Source organism: Cherax quadricarinatus, chromosome 52 (genome assembly GCF_038502225.1).
Source record: "Cherax quadricarinatus isolate ZL_2023a chromosome 52, ASM3850222v1, whole genome shotgun sequence".
Lineage (NCBI taxonomy): Eukaryota > Metazoa > Arthropoda > Malacostraca > Decapoda > Parastacidae > Cherax > Cherax quadricarinatus.
In genome coordinates this window covers 11,979,013-11,997,811 of record NC_091343.1, presented here as the reverse complement: position 1 = coordinate 11,997,811, position 18,799 = coordinate 11,979,013, and the positions used below count along the sequence as shown (strand labels likewise).

At 42.2% G+C, this 18,799-nt stretch overlaps 1 protein-coding gene across 1 annotated transcript in view; it reads left to right on the top strand.

Moving 5' to 3' along the window:
* The window catches only part of lwr (ubiquitin conjugating enzyme lesswright), a 32,966-nt gene extending 14,416 nt beyond the window's left edge, over positions 1-18,550 (top strand). Inside the window, exons 4-6 of the mRNA XM_070096052.1 lie at positions 6,928-7,045; positions 17,415-17,559; positions 18,027-18,550. Coding sequence (XP_069952153.1) covers positions 6,928-7,045; positions 17,415-17,559; positions 18,027-18,096 — 333 coding nt within the window. The 3' untranslated portion in view covers positions 18,097-18,550. The remainder of the gene's footprint in view (positions 1-6,927; positions 7,046-17,414; positions 17,560-18,026) is intronic.
* Positions 18,551-18,799: the final 249 nt, after the last annotated feature.

Below are 18,799 nucleotides of genomic sequence, written 5' to 3'. Positions count from 1 at the left end.
CTCATGCCTCTGTACCTATTGCCGGTGCTGTTTCCTCACCCGCTTCAGGTACTGAGGCCTCGACTGACTCCTTCGATTTATCAGACCTTCGCTCTCCTCTGACTATGCTTCCGGCCTCTCCCTCTACGGTGCGGCAATTTTCAAATCGCCGACCCGTTCCACGTCGGACCAACTCTGGTCCCACGCCTAAACGTCAACGACAATTACCTGCTGATGATACTTCTCCACCTTCACCTTCTCGTTCTTCTCAGAAACGATCGACACGTCCTTCACTACCTTTCCACGCTCAGTTTCAGACTGAACAGTGGACTAAATTCTTCACTTTACGACCAACTTCCTCTACTGCCTATCTTTCTGACCATAGTATTGGCAAGGCACTCCTACGCCATGTTGGTAAAGATATTTCTTTTCATGCTCTTAAGAGCGGTACGCGCATCATTACCGTACAGAATGCTACCCAGGCTCGTGAGCTCTCTCGTCTTTCCCATATAGATACTGTTCCTGTCACCCTTGAAAAACATCATTCCCTCAATTCTTGTAGTGGTACCGTTATTCTGCCCCATACCATAGTTCAACAAAATTTCCAGACATGTGGCACCGACATTCTAGAACAGCTGGAACTCCAAGATCTCCCAATCCTCAAGGTAGACACTTACGTTCTTCCTGCCCGTGGGCGGAGACGATACCCTAGCAATGTGGCTCGTTTAACTTTTGACAGCCGAGAACTCCCATCCTCCGTTTATATAGCAGGACATCGGTTACAAGTTCGAAAGGTGATCCCTACACCACAACAGTGTAGAAATTGCTGGCGATTTGGCCATCCAGCGAAATATTGCAGATCTATCGCCGAATGCCCAGTCTGTGGTGCCGATGACCATTCTAATACGTCTTGCAATCGATCTCCCTCTTGCCTTAACTGTCATGAGGCTCACCCTTCGTACTCTCGCCGTTGTCAGGTCTATTTAAACGAGCGGGAAATCCGTTACCTCAAAGAGACAGAAGGTCTCCCTTATGCCATGGCAGTTTCTCATCTCCGCCTCCAAGGGAGACTCCCACGTGTTTCTTATTCCCGTGTTTCAAAACGTCCCCCCACTTCTGGTATCCCATCTTCTACACCCACCTCTGTGGTTACCTCTCCCATAATCACTCCTGTATCTAATCCTTTTGCTGTCCTCGGCTCAGACGTCCCTACTTCAACGCCTCAGTCTAATCTCGCTTCTTCGAGTTCTCTCTTACAAGCCTCAGTATCGACGAGACCTCGTACGACACCTCTTCCCAATCGTCCCTCTACTTCTCAAAAGTCAAAAAAAGGTCCGGTAACACCTCCTACCCATCTTCCACCTCCTCATTTTACCCTCCCTGTCTCTGTCCCTAGTTCTTCCCTTCTCACTGGCTCAGTTACAAGTGCAGAGGTTCACCCTCCTCCTCGTAATGTACCTTCCTCCCCTGTTCCCTCCCAAGTTCCTTCCTCTTCTGCCACCTCCCAGGTTCCTGTCTCTTCTGTCCCCTGCCACACTTCTCCAGTTCCCTCCACCCTTTCGCCCCCCCCTACCTTGGTACAGTCCAATACAGTTCCAATCTTTACTCATCCTCCCCCTACCATTCCCAATATTGTCTCCCATACGACATCTCTGAATTCCGAAACACTTGAAGCAATCTCTGAATATATTGCAGAGACCAAACCATCAATGGACACTGATCCACCTTCCGCTCTTCCTCTCTCCTCTGCTCCATCTGCGCAACTCCTTTCTTCACAGCGCACCGTTCCTTCGCTGCTTGAACATTTTCCACTGCCTCCGCATGTGGACTTTTCTAACCCTTCTAGTCCGTAGGAACCCTTACCTGCGGATTTCAAGTATCCTTATCATTGCCAATCATGGCCTTTTTACAGTGGAATATACGCGGCCTCAGGGGTAATCGGGGTGAGCTTCAGATGTTACTCTCCCAGTTTGCCCCTGTTGGTGTTTGCTTACAGGAACCAAAATTACACTCTGCTGTTATTTCTCACATCTCAGGCTATAATTTATTGTATTCTTCAGATCCTTTTCCTGATGGGACCTTTAATGAAAGTGCCCTTCTTCTCCGCACTGATATTCCGTACCATCAGCTATTTGTTCATACTTCGCTGCATTACACAGCAGCCCGTATCCACTTACATAGGTGGTATACGCTCTGTTCTTTATATCTCTCTCCTTCTCGGGCATTATCTATTCCGGATTTTGCCTTCCTTGTTTCGTCATTACCGCCACCGATTCTGTTACTTGGTGATTTTAATGCCCACCATTTCCTCTGGGGAGGGTCTCACTGTGATTCCCGTGGAATTCAGTTAGAGGCTTTTCTTGCCACCCACCCCCTCCATGTTTTAAATACAGGTACTCACACCCATTTTGATCCTCGGACTCATACTCTCTCTTGCATCGATCTCTCAGTTTGTTCTTCCTCCGCCGCATTAGACTTTACTTGGTCTGTTCTCCCGGACTTACATGACAGTGATCATTTCCCAATCATTCTTACTTCCCCTTCATATTCGCCACCTCTTCGCACCCCACGCTGGCAATTTAATCGGGCAAATTGGAACCTTTACTCACACCTGACTGTTTTTAAAGAGGTTCCTTCTTCGTCCTCCATCGATGAGCTTTTACACCTCTTCTCGTCCTCCGTTTTCACCGCAGCTTCTCATTCTATACCCCAAACTTCGGGCAGGCATTCTCAGAAATGCGTGCCTTGGTGGTCTCCTGCTTGTGCTCGTGCAGTACGTTTGAAACGCGCTGCATGGGGCAGGTACCGGTACAATAGAACCACAGAGCGACTCCTTGATTTTAAACAGAAGCGTGCGATCGCTCGCCGTGTCATCCGTGACGCTAAACGCACTTGCTGGCGAGATTATGTCTCCACCATCACCTCTGTTTCCTCTGAGTGCAGTCTGGAAAAAAGTACGAAAACTGAGTGGTAAATATTCTCCTGACCCGGCTCCTGTTCTGCGGGTTGCCGGTGTTGATATAGCAAACCCACTAGATGTTGCCAATGAAATTGGCAATCATCTGGTCCGTATTTCTCAGGGACTCCATCTATGCCCCTCATTTCTTTCCTCAAAGTCTGCCAGAGAGTTAGCACCCTTGGACTTTTCTTCTCTCAGAGAAGAACAGTATAATGTGCCTTTTACACTTCAAGAACTGGAGGCAACACTCTCAGCTTGTCGATCATCGGCAGCTGGGCCCGACGACATTCATATTCATATGCTACAACATTTACATCAGTCAGCCCTTGCAGTCCTATTACGCCTTTACAATCTTATTTGGTCACAAGGAGTTCTTCCACAGCCGTGGAAATCCGCCATTGTTCTCCCTTTCCGCAAACCAGGCACTACGGGACATGAAACCTCCCACTATCGTCCCATTGCTCTTACCAGTGCAGTTTGCAAAGTAATGGAACGTCTAGTAAATAGACGTTTAGTGTGGTATTTAGAGACACACAACAGTCTCTCCACTCGTCAATATGGCTTTCGTAAGGGACGTTCTACCATAGACCCCTTACTGCGCTTGGATACGTATGTTCGTAATGCCTTTGCGAATAACCACTCAGTTATTGCCATATTTTTTGACCTTGAGAAGGCATATGACACAACTTGGAGGTATAATATTTTAGCCCAAGCCCACTCCTTAGGCCTTCGAGGCAATCTACCATCCTTCCTTAAGAACTTTTTAACTGACAGGCATTTCCGTGTTCGGGTTAATAATGTGCTCTCCCCGGACTTTGTCCAAGCTGAAGGTGTCCCCCAGGGATGTGTTCTGAGCACAACACTTTTTCTCCTTGCTATTAATGATTTGGCCTCTAGTCTTCCATCAAATATTTGGTCATCACTCTATGTTGATGACTTCGCTATTGCCTGTGCAGGCGCTGACTGTCACCTCCTTACAGTTTCTCTCCAGCATGCAGTCGACCGTGTTTCCAATTGGGCCACCACACATGGGTTTAAATTTTCCAGCACTAAAACCCACCAAATCACTTTCACTAGACGCTTTGTCATCTCTGATCATCCTTTGTACCTCTATGGCTCACGTATCCCTGAACGTGATACAGTCAAGTTTCTGGGCCTCCTCTTTGATCGTAGGTTATCCTGGAAACCTCACATTACCTCTCTGAAGGCAACTTGTCACAGCCGGCTGAACCTTCTTAAAACCCTTGCTCATCTTTCGTGGGGAGCTGATCGTCGAACCCTCCTTCACCTACATTCCACCCTTATTTTATCGAAACTTGATTATGGTGACCAGATCTATTCAGCGGCATCTCCTGCTACTCTCTCTAGCCTTAACCCCATTCATCACCAAGGATTACGTTTATGCCTTGGTGCTTTTCGCTCTTCCCCTGTCGAAAGCCTCTATGCAGAAGCGAACGTTCCATCCTTATCCGATCGCCGTGATGCCCATTGCCTGCGCTACTATGTACGCTCTCATGATCTCCGCAATCCTTCCATTTATAGAATGGTCACTGATATTAGTAGACATTCTTTATTTGTTCGCCGCCCCTGCTTACTCCGTCCCTTCTCTCTTCGCCTTCATTCGCTCTTGTCTTCTCTTCAACTACCACCTTTCTATGTACATGTAGCATCTCACTTTTCCCTACCCCCCTGGGAAGTTCCAGCTGTTCGAGTCTGTTCTTTCTCCCTCCCTTGCTCGAAAGCCCAACTGTCTACGGTCGCTTCCCGCTCTCTTTTTCTTGACCACTTTCACTCTCATTCTCATGCCATTGCTGTGTACACAGATGGCTCTAAGTCTTCTGACGGCGTAGGATTCGCAGCAGTGTTTCCGGACAGCGTCGTACAAGGGCATTTACTATCTTCAGCTAGTATTTTTACTGCTGAATTATATGCCATCCTTACAGCACTTATCCGTATTGCATCTATGCCTGTGTCATCATTTGTGGTTGTCTCAGACTCCCTTAGTGCTTTACAGGCTATACAAAAATTTGATACACCTCACCCCTTAGTCCTCCGTATCCAACTTTGGCTACGCCGCATCTTTACTAAGCATAAAGATATTGTTTTTTGTTGGGTCCCTGGTCATGTTGACGTACAGGGCAATGAACAGGCAGACACTGCTGCGCGGTCAGCAGTACATGACCTACCAGTTTCTTATAGAGGTATTCCATGTACGGACTATTTTGCTGTAATATCTTCCCACCTTCACACCCGTTGGCAACAACGTTGGTCTACTATGCTCGGCAACAAACTTCAGTCTATTAAACCGAGTATAGGTTACTGGCCGTCTTCTTATCACCAGTGTCGAGGTTGGGAGACTACTCTCTCCCGTCTTAGCATTGGCCATACTCGTCTTACTCATGGATATCTCATGGAGAGGCGACTTGCTCCTCTCTGTGAGAATTGCCAAGCTCCATTATCAGTCAGCCACATTCTGTTGGACTGCCCACTTTATCAACGAGCACGCAGAATTTACCTCTGTCGTCGTCTTCGCCCCGCTGCTCTCTCTTTACCTTCCCTTCTCGCTGATGGACCCACCTTTCATCCGGACTCTCTTATTGACTTTTTGACAACGACTGACTTACTTCACAAATTCTGATACTTTCAGCCCTTTCTACTTGTATCTCTTGCTACCCTCTACCCCCGTACTATCCCCTGCCCCGCTGTTTTCTGTAACCTGCTGATCATCCCCCCTCCCTCCTGCCATCCAATTCCCTTGCTTCCTTCCCTACCCTGCAGCGCTGTATAGCCCTTGTGGCTTAGCGCTTCTTTTTGATTATAATAATAATCCACACAAATGTTGAAGGTTTCAGTTTTTAATTTGTTGCATTTGTATTCACTGGTTGTGATAAAAGGGGGTTTACTGTGTATTGTATATGACTTTAAAAGTACTGGGAAATTTTCACATGGACAAATAAGTTACATAAATCGAGGGAAAACAGAATGAGGAAATTTACTTGTTCAAAGGGTATACAGCCTCTCCTCACTTAATGGCTAGTTTCGTTCCTAAGACCCCGTCAGTAAATGAATTTGTCGCTATATGAGGAGCACACTATAATGCATCAGTGGGCAAACTATGGTCCATGGGCTGCGTGCAGCCCGCCAAGAACATTTGAAGTTTCTACTTTAAAAATTAATTGCTTTTTTCTTTAAAAACCTTTTATTTTGGCTATTTTAAATAGTATTAATTATTTTACTTAATATATTATGCGGCCCTTTAAAATTAAAAAATTTACAATGTGGCTTGTGCACTGAAAAGTTTGCCCACCCCTGCTATAATGGTAGTGGGTTTGTCAACCATCTTTGATATTATTTTAATGTCACCTTTGTACCATTTATAACATTTCTGGTATATTTTTAAATGTTTATATGGTAGTGTACTGTATGCTGTAGTAAACAGAATAGAGGAAATCAGTTCGTATACATTATTTAGGTATGCATACTGGTCAGCGAGCCCATCATAAGTCAGTCGTAAACGAATACACCTACCATCCGACTTACGACGTGCTCGACATATGACCATTCGACTTACAACCATGTTTTTTTATGCCAAATTTCTGGGAAATAAACAACTGTTTGTGTTGTACAGTGTTTATCCTAAACCTTACGGTATTAAATAAAGTACTAAAAGCATAAAAGTAAAGGAAAAAATGAAATGCCAAAATAAAACGACAAAATAAAATAAAATACAAAAGTGTAATGTTGATATTCAGTAGTAAGGTTCGACTTAGGTCCATTTTGACTTGCGACCAGTTGGTCGGAGCCAAACTTGGTCGTAAGTCAGATGGTACCTGTACGTCGCTAAGTGAGAAGAGGCTGTAAAATTTATTTTAGTACCTTGTTTAATTTTAGTTGAAAGTGATGTAAAGGCAAGTATAAAAATAGACCATTGGAAAAAATGCATATGTAATACGGTTGGAAACTAAAGTTTTGACATTTTTACCCAACAGACTCCCTGGGAGAGTGGTCTCTACAGGTTACGCATGATCTTCAAGGATGATTACCCATCCACACCACCCAAGTGCAAGTTTGAACCTCCTTTATTTCACCCAAATGTTTACCCATCAGGTATTTTAATTTTTTTTATTTTAATGTATGGCTAGTTTAGAATTTTTTAGTATCAGGTAAATATGTACAGTGGTACCTAGTTTCGAACAGCTCTCGACTCGATTTATTTTTGCAAGTGCTTTTGTAAGTGTATTTTTGGGGTCTGAAATGGACTAATCTAATTTACATTATTCTTCATGGGAACAAATTTGTTGGGTATCGGCACTCGAACGGCCTTCTGGAACGAATTAAGTTTGTAACTCGAGGTACCACTGTATAGCATTTTTTCTATATTGCCTGTTTTCCCCCACCAAGGTAGGGTCACCACATTGTTGATTCAGATGACTCTCTGTATTACAACATTCTCCACCCATCCTGAGTTCAGGCACCATGCTTCCCATCTCCATAACTAATGTTCAACTGACATTTTTTCCCTTAACCCTTTCAGGGTCCAAGGCCAAAATCTGAAGTCACGCACCAGTGTCCAAGAAATTTTGAAAAAAGAAAAATTATTTTTTCTTACAGAATTAAAGAGCATATTTTTGTGAAGGTAATAAAACAAAAAAAATTAGAATCTGATCAGTACTTACCGAGATACAGTGCCAAGAAGTTTATAGAAAATGATGTGGTGGCGGCAACATCGACGAATTCCACATACGCGTATTATATTATTTTGTTGTTTTAGTTGTTTTTTCTTTTCTTTTCCAATTTTTTTCTATTCCTACTAACATTTGGGGCCTGAGACCAATACTGTATATAATTGATATATATATACTCGCTGTATTGAACACGATAACCGCACTAAAGTTATTATCATATTATTGTTTACCACTGTTGTTTATTACAATAAACATGCACAAATATTGTATAATACTAATGTTTTATCATATATTTACATATTTACAATCACTGGACATGGTTTTAGAACTGCTGGAGCTTGTGGAACTCCTTGAAACAAGGCACCATGCACAGAGGCACCTTACATTCCTCTCACACAAACCGAGTGTCTTTGGGTCTTTGTTGCCGTCGTTTTGTTTGCACAGACAATGCATCTCTTCTGAGCAAATTTCTTTTGAGTTGAAGGAAGCTGTATTATGAAATGATCACCTTCTCTCCTCAAACGCTTGGGTATATTGTGATGAATTCGAGGACCATGTTGTATTGCAGGTGTTGTTACCTGGTACTTCATTATGAGTTGTCTAACAACAGACAAACAAAATTCACCATACGGTGGTCTGTTACCAGTCTTTATTTGGTACATATTATATGCATTCAGCATTGAAATGTCCATGAGATGAAAGGAAAGTTTCATGTACCACTTGTAACTCTTACGAACACAGTCAACAAAACCAATCTGCATGTCACACTTGTCAACCAAGCGCATGTTTTGTGTATAATCAATCACTGACACTGGTTTTCGAATACGTTCATTAGTCACTCGATCAACTTTGCCACTGTCTTGCATTTCATTACGGTGAATGGTTGTCAACAATGTGACATCTCGTTTGTCATGCCACCGTAATGCCATGTCATTGGCAGTAAACACCTGCACGTCATCACCACGAACACCTGCGTTGAGCCTGGGCATATGTTTACGATTAGAACGCACTGTGCCACACATCTGTCTTGTTCACTCGCATGAAATCACTGAGTAATGGGCTTGTGTACCAGTTATCGGTATATAATGTATGGCCCTTACCAAGATAAGGTGCCATCATGTTTCTCACTACGTCACCTGAGATACCCAATAACATCTTGGTATCTTTCAATGTTTTACTACCCGTGTATACAACAATATCCAACACCAGGCCACTGTCACAATCACAGAGTACAAACAATTTTATACCAAAGCGGTTCCTCTTGCTCGGTATATACTGCTTGAATGACAGTCTACCTTTGAACAAAATCAAAGACTCGTCAATTACAAGATTCTTGAATGAATAAAAGTATATCCTGAACTTTTGTTTGAGATACATGAAAACATTTCTAATCTTGTATAACCTGTCACTTCTGTCAGGCCTGGTTTTGTCAGAGAAGTGCAACATACGTAACAGTAAGATAAACCTGTTCACTGGTATTATTTCACTGAAGGATGGGGTACAAATTAGCCGATCTGTGGACCAGTATGCTTTTATATTATGCTTATAGACGTGAGGCATAAGCATTATTGTTGCAAAAAGCAAATACATTTCTGCAACAGTCGTCTTTTCCACCTGTGTAGTCTTGACTGTGGTGATAAGATCGTATTTGCCATGGTGTACTGAAAATACTTATTACTTTCCCTGGCAATAATTTCCATCAATGGCTGGTCAAAGAATAATTCAAAGAATTCCAGTTCATTGGCCGTGGTTCCAAGGGGACAGGTAGGTAGAATTCCACTTTGAGAGTCATCAAAGTGGTGAGGGCTGGGAACAAAATTGGGATTTTGCTGCCAATCCCAGATACGGTTTGCTGGTGGATACTGGACATCATAGGCTGGTTGTACGGGTGGTTGTGGTTGTGGCGGGCTGGTGGCTGACGCTCCGCTTTGTCCTTGAACTGACGAGTCAGCAGCGTGGGTCCCCGCGTGGCACAGTGAGTCACGCATGGCGGTGCCACTACCACCACCAGCACCACTAACACCATCCACTGATGCCTGTGGCCCATCCATGCCAAGTGTAGCCACATCATTCTCACTATCACTACCTAAAACGAGTGTAGGGCCACGGGATGTACTCCGGGATGTACTCCGTCCCCTGGGCACAGCATAGGGTACACTACCCGAGCGCATGCGGCGGCGAACATACCGACGCTTCACTGGTGAATGTTTCCTCACTATCACTACTCGAATGATCGTCGAGCGCAATAAAATCACAATCCACGTCAGAATCATCGTCATTACTGAAGTCAGAGGCCTGGCCACAGGAAAATATTAGTTTTCTCTTACGTTTAGGAACACCCGACCGTGAGTCACGAGTGCCCACACCAGAGGTAGAAGGTCGAGGATCATCAGGGTTTTCTGCACTATTATCGATATCCTGGTCATTATTTTCGGTCACTAACTTATCAAAGCCGTAGAATTCGTCTTCATTTCCACTTCCATCAGTGTCAGAACTATCAGACAGGAAGAGGAGAGTCCCAATTTTCCGGGGAGTGAGAGCTGATTTGCGACGAGGCATGGTGAACAAGGGTGAATGAGCCGGCGTTCCCACAATGCTATGCAGGCGCCTAGATTTTTTTGTTTACGGCGCACACCCACGGTGCAGACCCATTCTCTCGCATGTAGGCCTATGAGCGCTTTCAGGCTAAATTTGACGGCGCTAGAATTTTGGCGTAGATCTACGGTTTGGACACTCACCGAAAAGCCGTAGATCTACGGGACGGACCCTGAAAGGGTTAATATTTTTTGCTAATTCTTTACTCGCTTTTACAATACAGCATGTCAGTCCCCCAAAACCAATGTTTTCCACCGATCTAGCACTTATCCGCTAGATGCTAAAGCCCTTAATCTTAGCACCCAGTTGGAATAGTGATGCTGGAGATGCCAAAAAGAAAATTGTGAAACTAACAATTTCTAAGGAAAATTTTGGTTGGAGGAGAGCAGAGGGGTGGGAGATTGTGGAAGGAGGCTAGTGTAACATAATTGGACTACATTCTTGTTCCTTAAATGGTCATTTACTTGTTCTACCTGTATTTACTGAATTGTTGATAAAGCATGAAAGTTATGAAAAATCAAAATTGTGCAGTGATTATGTAGTGGAGGTACAGGCCACATCCTGTCACAGGTGGCAACAAAGGGGAAGACCAAGGATTAGAAGGTAAGATAACTTTTTTTTTTTCTCATTTCAAACTAGAAGTGTTTACACAGGTTTTGTTGCAAGCGGTAAATATCACTCTTGCTTATTGTTCCCACCTTGTGGAAGGGAGATGCCCTCCAGTTAATAAGCTCTTGCTGGTATTGCACATGTCTAATCAGTGTTGTATACCAATGTTATGAAAGGAATACAGTTAACAGCCTTTCTTCAGGCTTTAAGAATGAAAAATGGGAAAAGTAATGCCGGTGATTATGGGAGTAGTTGGTATTAATTAAACCTCCTTTTCAGTGTCTAAGCTTCACTGGAGTTAAGGTATTTCAGAGCTTTGACTGTGTTAAGTAAGAGAAACTTTGTAAAAAAAAAAAAAAAAAAAAAAAAAAAAAAAAAAGTGGAACCCGTTTTAGGTAGTGATAGTGAGGATGATGTGGCTACACTTGGCATGGATGGGCCACAGACATCAGTGGATGGTGTTAGTGGGGCTGGTGGTGGTAGTGGCACCGCCAAGCGTGACTCGCTGTGCCACGCGGGAACCCACGCTGCTGACTCGTTAGTTCAAGGACAAAGCGGAGCGTCACCCACCAGCCCGCCACAACCAGCCTATGATGTCCAGTATCCACCAGCAAACCGTATCTGGGATTGGCAGCAAAATCCCAATTTTGTTCCCAGCCCTCACCACTTTGATGACTCGCAAAGTGGAATTCTACCTACCTGTCCCCTTGGAACCACGGCCAATGAACTGGAATTCTTTGAATTATTCTTTGACCAGCCATTGATGGAAATTATTGTCAGGGAAAGTAATAAGTATTTTCAGTACACCATGGCAAATACGATCTTATCACCACAGTCAAGACTACACAGGTGGAAAGAGACGACTGTTGCAGAAATGTATTTGCTTTTTTGCAACAATAATGCTTATGCCTCACGTCTATAAGCATAATATAAAAGCATACTGGTCCACAAATCGGCTAATTTGTACCCCATCCTTCAGTGAAATAATACCAGTGAACAGGTTTATCTTACTGTTACGTATGTTGCACTTCTCTGACAAAACCAGCCCTGACAGAAGTGACAGGTTATACAAGATTAGAAATGTTTTCATGTATCTCAAACAAAAGTTCAGGATATACTTTTATCCATTCAAGAATCTTGTAATTGACGAGTCTTTGATTTTGTTCAAAGGTAGACTGTCATTCAAGCAGTATATACCGAGCAAGAGGAACCGCTTTGGTATAAAATTGTTTGTACTCTGTGATTGTGACAGTGGCCTGGTGTTGGATATTGTTGTATACACGGGTAGTAAAGCATTGAAAGATACCAAGATGTTATTGGGTATATCAGGTGACGTAGTGAGAAACATGATGGCACCTTATCTTGGTAAGGGCCATACATTATATACCGATAACTGGTACACAAGCCCATTACTCAGTGATTTCATGCGAGTGAACAAGACAGATGTGTGTGGCACAGTGCGTTCTAATCGTAAACATATGCCCAGGCTCAACGCAGGTGTTCGTGGTGATGACGTGCAGGTGTTTACTGCCAATGACATCATGGCATTACGGTGGCATGACAAACAAGATGTCACATTGTTGACAACCATTCACCGTAATGAAATGCAAGACAGTGGCAAAGTTGATCGAGTGACTAATGAACGTATTCGAAAACCAGTGACAGTGATTGATTATACACAAAACATGCGCTTGGTTGACAAGTGACATGCAGATTGGTTTTGTTGACTGTGTTCGTAAGAGTTACAAGTGGTACATGAAACTTTTCTTCCATCTCATGGACATTTCAATGCTGAATGCATATAATATGTACCAAATAAAGACTGGTAACAGACCACCGTATGGTGAATTTTGTTTCTGTTGTCAGACAACTCATAATGAAGTACCAGGTAACAACACCTGCAATACAACATGGTCCTCGAATTCATCACAATATACCCAAGCGTTTGAGAAGAGAAGGTGATCATTTCATAATACAGCTTCCTTCAACTCAAAAGAAATTTGCTCAGAAGAGATGCATTGTCTGTGCACAAACAAAACGACGGCAACAAAGACGCAAAGATACTCGGTTTATGTGTGAGGAATGTAAGGTGCCTCTGTGCATGGTGCCTTGTTTCAAGGAGTTCCACAAGCTCCAGCAGTTCTAAAACCATGTCCAGTGATTGTAAATATGTAAATATATGATAGAACATTAGTATTATACAATATTTGTGCATGTTTATTGTAATAAACAACAGTGGTAAACAATAATATGATCATAACTTTAGTGCGGTTATTGTGTTCAATACAGTGAGTATATATATATCAATTATATACAGTATTGGTCTCTCAGGCCCCAAATGTTAGTAGGAATAGAAAAAAATTGGAAAAGAAAAGAAAAAACAACTAAAACAACAAAATAATATAATACGCGTATGTGGAATTCGTCGATGTTGCCGCCACCACATCATTTTCTATAAACTTCTTGGCACTGTATCTCGGTAAGTACTGATCATATTCTAATTTTTTTTTGTTTTATTACCTTCACAAAAATATGCTCTTTAATTCTGTAAGAAAAAATAATTTTTTTTTTTTTTTTTCAAAATTTCTTGGACACTGGTGCGTGACTTCAGATTTTGGCCTTGGACCCTGAAAGGGTTAAATGTAGGACACACAAAACGTATATATACGTTTAAGGCACTAGCGGTAAAAACGTATATACAGTGGACCCTCGATTAACGCTATTAATCGGTTCCTGAGAGCTCATAGTTAGTCAAAATTATCGTTAGTCAAGTTAATTTTCCCCATAAGAAATAATGGAAATCAAATTAATCCGTGTAGGACACCCCAAAGTATGAAAAAAATTGTTTTTACCACATGAAATATTAATTTTAATACACACAAACTGAAGAAGACATGCACAGTTACATGACACTTACCTTTATTGAAGATCTGGTGATGATTGTTGGGATGGGAGGAGGGGAGAGTGTTGATGGTGTTAGTGTTTAGAAGGGGAATCCCCTTCCATTAGGACTTGAGGTGGCAAGTCCTTTTCCGGGGTTACTTCCCTTCCCTTTAAATCTCTCAAACCAACCTTTGCTGGCCTTAAATTCACTCACATCACTAGTTGCTGGCATTTTTTTCATTAAATTGTCATGCAACTTCCTAGCCTTTTCACATATGATCGCTTGAGAGATGCTATCTCCTGCTATCTGTTTTTCATTTATCTACACCAATAACAGTCTCTCAACATCTTCGAGTACTTGCGATCTCAGTTTCGAAAACATAGTTGCACCTTTGGCAAGAATAGCTTCCTTGATTGCCGTTTTCTTGGCCACAATAGTAGCAATGGTTGATTGGGGTTTTGTGTACAACCTGGCCAGCTCGGAGACACGCACTCCACTTTCATACTTAGCAATGATCTTTCTTCATATCCATAGTAATTCTCACCCTTTTTGCTGTAGGGTTGGCACTAGATTTCTTGGGGCCCATGGTGACTTATTTTGCAGGTGCAATCACTAAAAAGGCTGTGATAACTTGGAATGTTCCGATTGTATGCTTGGAAGTGACCGCGGTGGCTGGCTGGCTGGCTTGTAAACACTGGCCAGAAGTGGACGCGTCTGACGGAACAAATAGTGTTGGTAGAGTTTTTTAGCGCTAGTAGAGGCAAAAATTTTTGCGTTAAAATGTATCGCTAGTCGGATTTATCGTTAATCGATGCCATCGTTGGTCGAGGGTCCACTGTATACGTTTGGACTGTTTACGGGTTAATTCGTGCAAGATGCCCAAAAGTATGAAAAAAAAAAAAATTTTACTACATGAAATATTAAGTTTAATGCAATAGAATAATTACAATAACAAAAGAATAATTGACACTTACCTTTAATGAAGATCTGGTGATTGATGGGATGGGAGGAGGTGAGAGGTGTTGTGTTTAGAAGGGGAATCCCCTTCCATTAGGACTTGAGGTAGCAAGTCCTTTTCTGGGGTTACTTCCCTTCTTTTAATGCCACTAGGACCAGCTTGAGTCACTGGACTTCTGTTGCACAACATATGTCCATAGTGGCCTGTACCTCCCGTTCCTTTATGACATTCCTAAAGTGTTTCACAACATTGTCAGTGTAAGTCACCAGCACGGCTTGCAATAGCTGTGTTAGGGTGATTGTCATCAAAAAAGGTTTGCACATCGAGCCACATTGCACACATTTCCTTAATTTGTGAAGTAGGCAACTTCTTAAATTTCTCTATCCCTTCCTTCGGAGCAGTTTCCGCAGGTGTGGCCTCTTGCTGTTGATGATCTAGCAGCTCATCAGTGGTTAGTTCTGTATTGTCCTCCTCCACCAACTCTTCCACATCCTCCCCACTAACCTCCAACCCCAAGGACTTCTCCAGTGCCACAATGGATTCCTCAACTGGCATAGACTTGTCAGGGTTAGCCTCAAATCCTTCAAAATCCCTTTTGTCTACACATTCTGGCTAGTTTTTTTTTCCAAGCAGAGTTCAAGGTCCTCTTAGTCAATCCCTCCCAAGCCATACCTATAAGGTTTATACAATTGAGGATATTAAAATGATTCTTCCAAAACTCTAAAAGAGTCAGTTGAGTTTTTGTTCAACTGCCTCCCAGCACACATAAGGGGGATTACCAACAGACCCCTGGCAGTCTTCAAGCTGGCACTGGACAAGCACCTAAAGTCAGTTCCTGATCAGCCGGGCTGTGGCTCGTACTTTGGTTTACGTGCAGCCAGCAGCAACAGCCTGGTTGATCAGGCTCTGATCCACCAGGAGGCCTGGTCACAGACCGGGCCGCGGGGGCGTTGACCCCCGGAACTCTCTCTAGGTAAACTCCAGGTAAAGCACTTGAAACACACAAATTAGCCTTGAGGACATTGTTTTTCATGAACACTCTGGGAGTTTGAGTGATACACCAATAAAGGCTTCACTTTGCAATCACCACTAGCATTGGCACACATCAACAGAGTAAGCCTGTCTTTCATAGGCCTATGTCCTGGGAGTGCCTTTTCCTCCTGAGTAATGTAGGTCCTGCTTGGCATTTTCTTCCAAAACAGGCCTGTTTTGTCACAATTAAACACTTGTTCAGGTTTCAAGTCTTCACTGTCTATGTAATCCTTGAATTCCTTCACATATTTTTCAGCTGCTTTTTGGTCCGAACTGGCAGCCTCACCATGCCTAATCACACTATGTATGCCACTACGATTCTTAAATCTTTCAAACCAACCTTTGCTGGCCTTAAATTCACTCGCATCACCACTAGTTGCAGGCAATTTCTTTACCAAATCGTCATGCAACTGCCTAGCCTTTTCACAAATGATCGCTTGAGAGATGCTATCTCCTGCTATCTGTTTTTCATTTATCCACACCAGTAACAGTCTCTCAACATTTTCTAACACTTGCAGTCGCTGTTTCGTAATCAGTTGCACGTTTTGCAAGAACAGCTTCCTTGATTGCCGTTTTCCTGGTCACTAGTAGAGATGGTTGATTGGGGTTTATTATACAGTGGACCCCCGCTTAACGATCACCTCCAAATGCGACCAATTATGTAAGTGTATTTATGTAAGTGCGTTTGTACGTGTATGTTTGGGGGTCTGAAATGGACTAATCTACTTCACAATATTCCTTATGGGAAAAAATTCGGTCAGTACTGGCACCTGAACATACTACTGGAATGAAAAAAGTTCGTTAACCGGGGGTCCACTGTATAACCTGACCAGCTCCGACACGCGCACTCCACTTTCGTACTTTGCAATTATCTCTTTCTTCATTTCAATAGTCATTAGCACCTTTTTTCTTGAAGGGTTGGCACTAGAAGCTTTCTTGGGGCCCATGGTGACTTGTTTTGCAGAAACAAGCACCAGAAAGTGATAATATGGAATGTACCGAATGTATCCTTAGATGTGCGCACAATGGCTGGTCTGTAAACACGCACACACGGAGTTCAGGCCACACGTGGACACAGTCTCGTACAAATCGTATTGAATACCGGATTTTCGATCGGATACCGAGGCAGAATTTTTGATATATAATGCATCGAATACCGGATTTATCGAATACCGATGCCATCGAATACCGGGGTCCACTGTATTACATTAAAGAAATTTGACTGGTTCTCAGGCATGCAACCTTAATTTTACCCATGTTTTTTTACACCTGAGTCATGGAAAACGTTGGTAACACAGATTTCAGGAATGTCACCCTCCCAAATTATGAATGTCCACTGTACTGTAAATATCACTTTTTCCCGTCTCGGTTTTCCTTGCCATCAAACTTTTATTTTCCATTGTAGTGACTGCCAAGACACTTGGGAGCACTTTTGCTCAGTGGAAATCTTTTTTGCTACACAAATGCATCCGAAAGAAATCTTAAGCAAAAAGTATCTTAACTAGTTTGATTATACACAATTTGGAAACTGATGTTCTGAGTATAGAGTACAGCTGAACGTGTAAGGATGACTTAGTGTTCGTTGAAAGTAAATGTATTATGAATTCTGTGTGGTTATTCACAACAGGGAAACGGGTACTAAAATCTGTGCATAATTTATCGTGTTAATGTGGTATAAATTACTTTGTATTTGTATAATTTTCTTTTGCGCAGGAACTGTCTGCTTGTCATTGTTAGATGAAGAGAAGGATTGGAGGCCAGCTATTACTATTAAACAGATCCTATTGGGCATACAAGATCTTCTCAATGACCCCAATATTAAGGACCCTGCACAGGCTGAAGCTTACACTATTTATTGGTAAGCATTTCAAAATGCTTTAGAGTACATGCATAGGTGTTGCTGAGGCAGAATATGAAAAAATTTATGTGGAGCTGTTTGCTCCTCGTAAATTTTGGTTTACTCTGTCGGCATACTTGCCAGTTTTGAAGGCATTTTATCAAATTTACTTTTGCTGCAGCTGGATGTGTAAACAGTGCTTTTGAGCTATTCAGCAATATGAATAAATATTTTTGCGTAATTAAGCATCTTTGCTCACATCAAATTGCTCTAAAAGTTAGGGGTTAAATAATTAGTATAAATTCAATTTTTAAATTGAAGAAATATTATAAGTGGCTGTGGGATCCTTCAGTTCTTTTCAGGTTAATGGAAATTGGTAAACTAAAGGGAAACTTAAGACAGTATTGGATCTTTCAGTTTTACTTTAAAAATTTATAAGTACATAAGGCTAATGAAGGTACTGGATTTACTTGGTATTTTATTTTCAGCCAAAATCGACTGGAATACGAGAAGAGAGTACGAGCACAGGCTAAGGCAATGTCTGCACCCTTTGAGTAAACATTAGTCATCAGAAAGCAAGAGGTGGCAAACCTTGTAATAGGGATAAACAACATTGGCTGTATTGCCTAACTAGCACTGAAGATTATTCTGGTTAAAGGTGTATGTGAAGTTAGTAGGAAAAAGGTTTTAAGTTCATATAGGATTGAGCACATTTATGTGCAGTCTTGAATTTTGTTTTAGCTTTACAATGGACATTTCATTCCATTCCTAGTCCTGAGTGACTTTGTTTTACAAATGAACCACAAAGGTTGACCTTCATTGCCTCCAGAATTTTGGATTGATTCTTCTCATGCTCTACTGTATGTTACAGTATATATACACAAAAAAATTGAAAAACTATTAAAATACAACTGTAGTGTATACTAGTCTTAAACTATTCCTTTCCTTGTGTACCTGTTTTTCTATTTTCTCCATCTGTAATGGATATTAAATTAATAAACTATTTTTACCAGTTCATCTTTATTTCCTAAGCTGATTTCTTGTAAAATGTTGCCAGGTTTTCACTGGCTACAGGAAAATGCAAACTTACCTTTAAACTGTCAAGTGTACTAGTATGCAACTGACGACTGTGTCCAATGTGCTACAATAGTACGCTCAGTTTTTCCTGCCTTCAAATCTGCCACCTGTCAAATTTTTTGACCTCGGCACCACTCTTTGGGTCTTCTACAATCTATTGTAGAAAGGGGGAAGGGGCATTAAG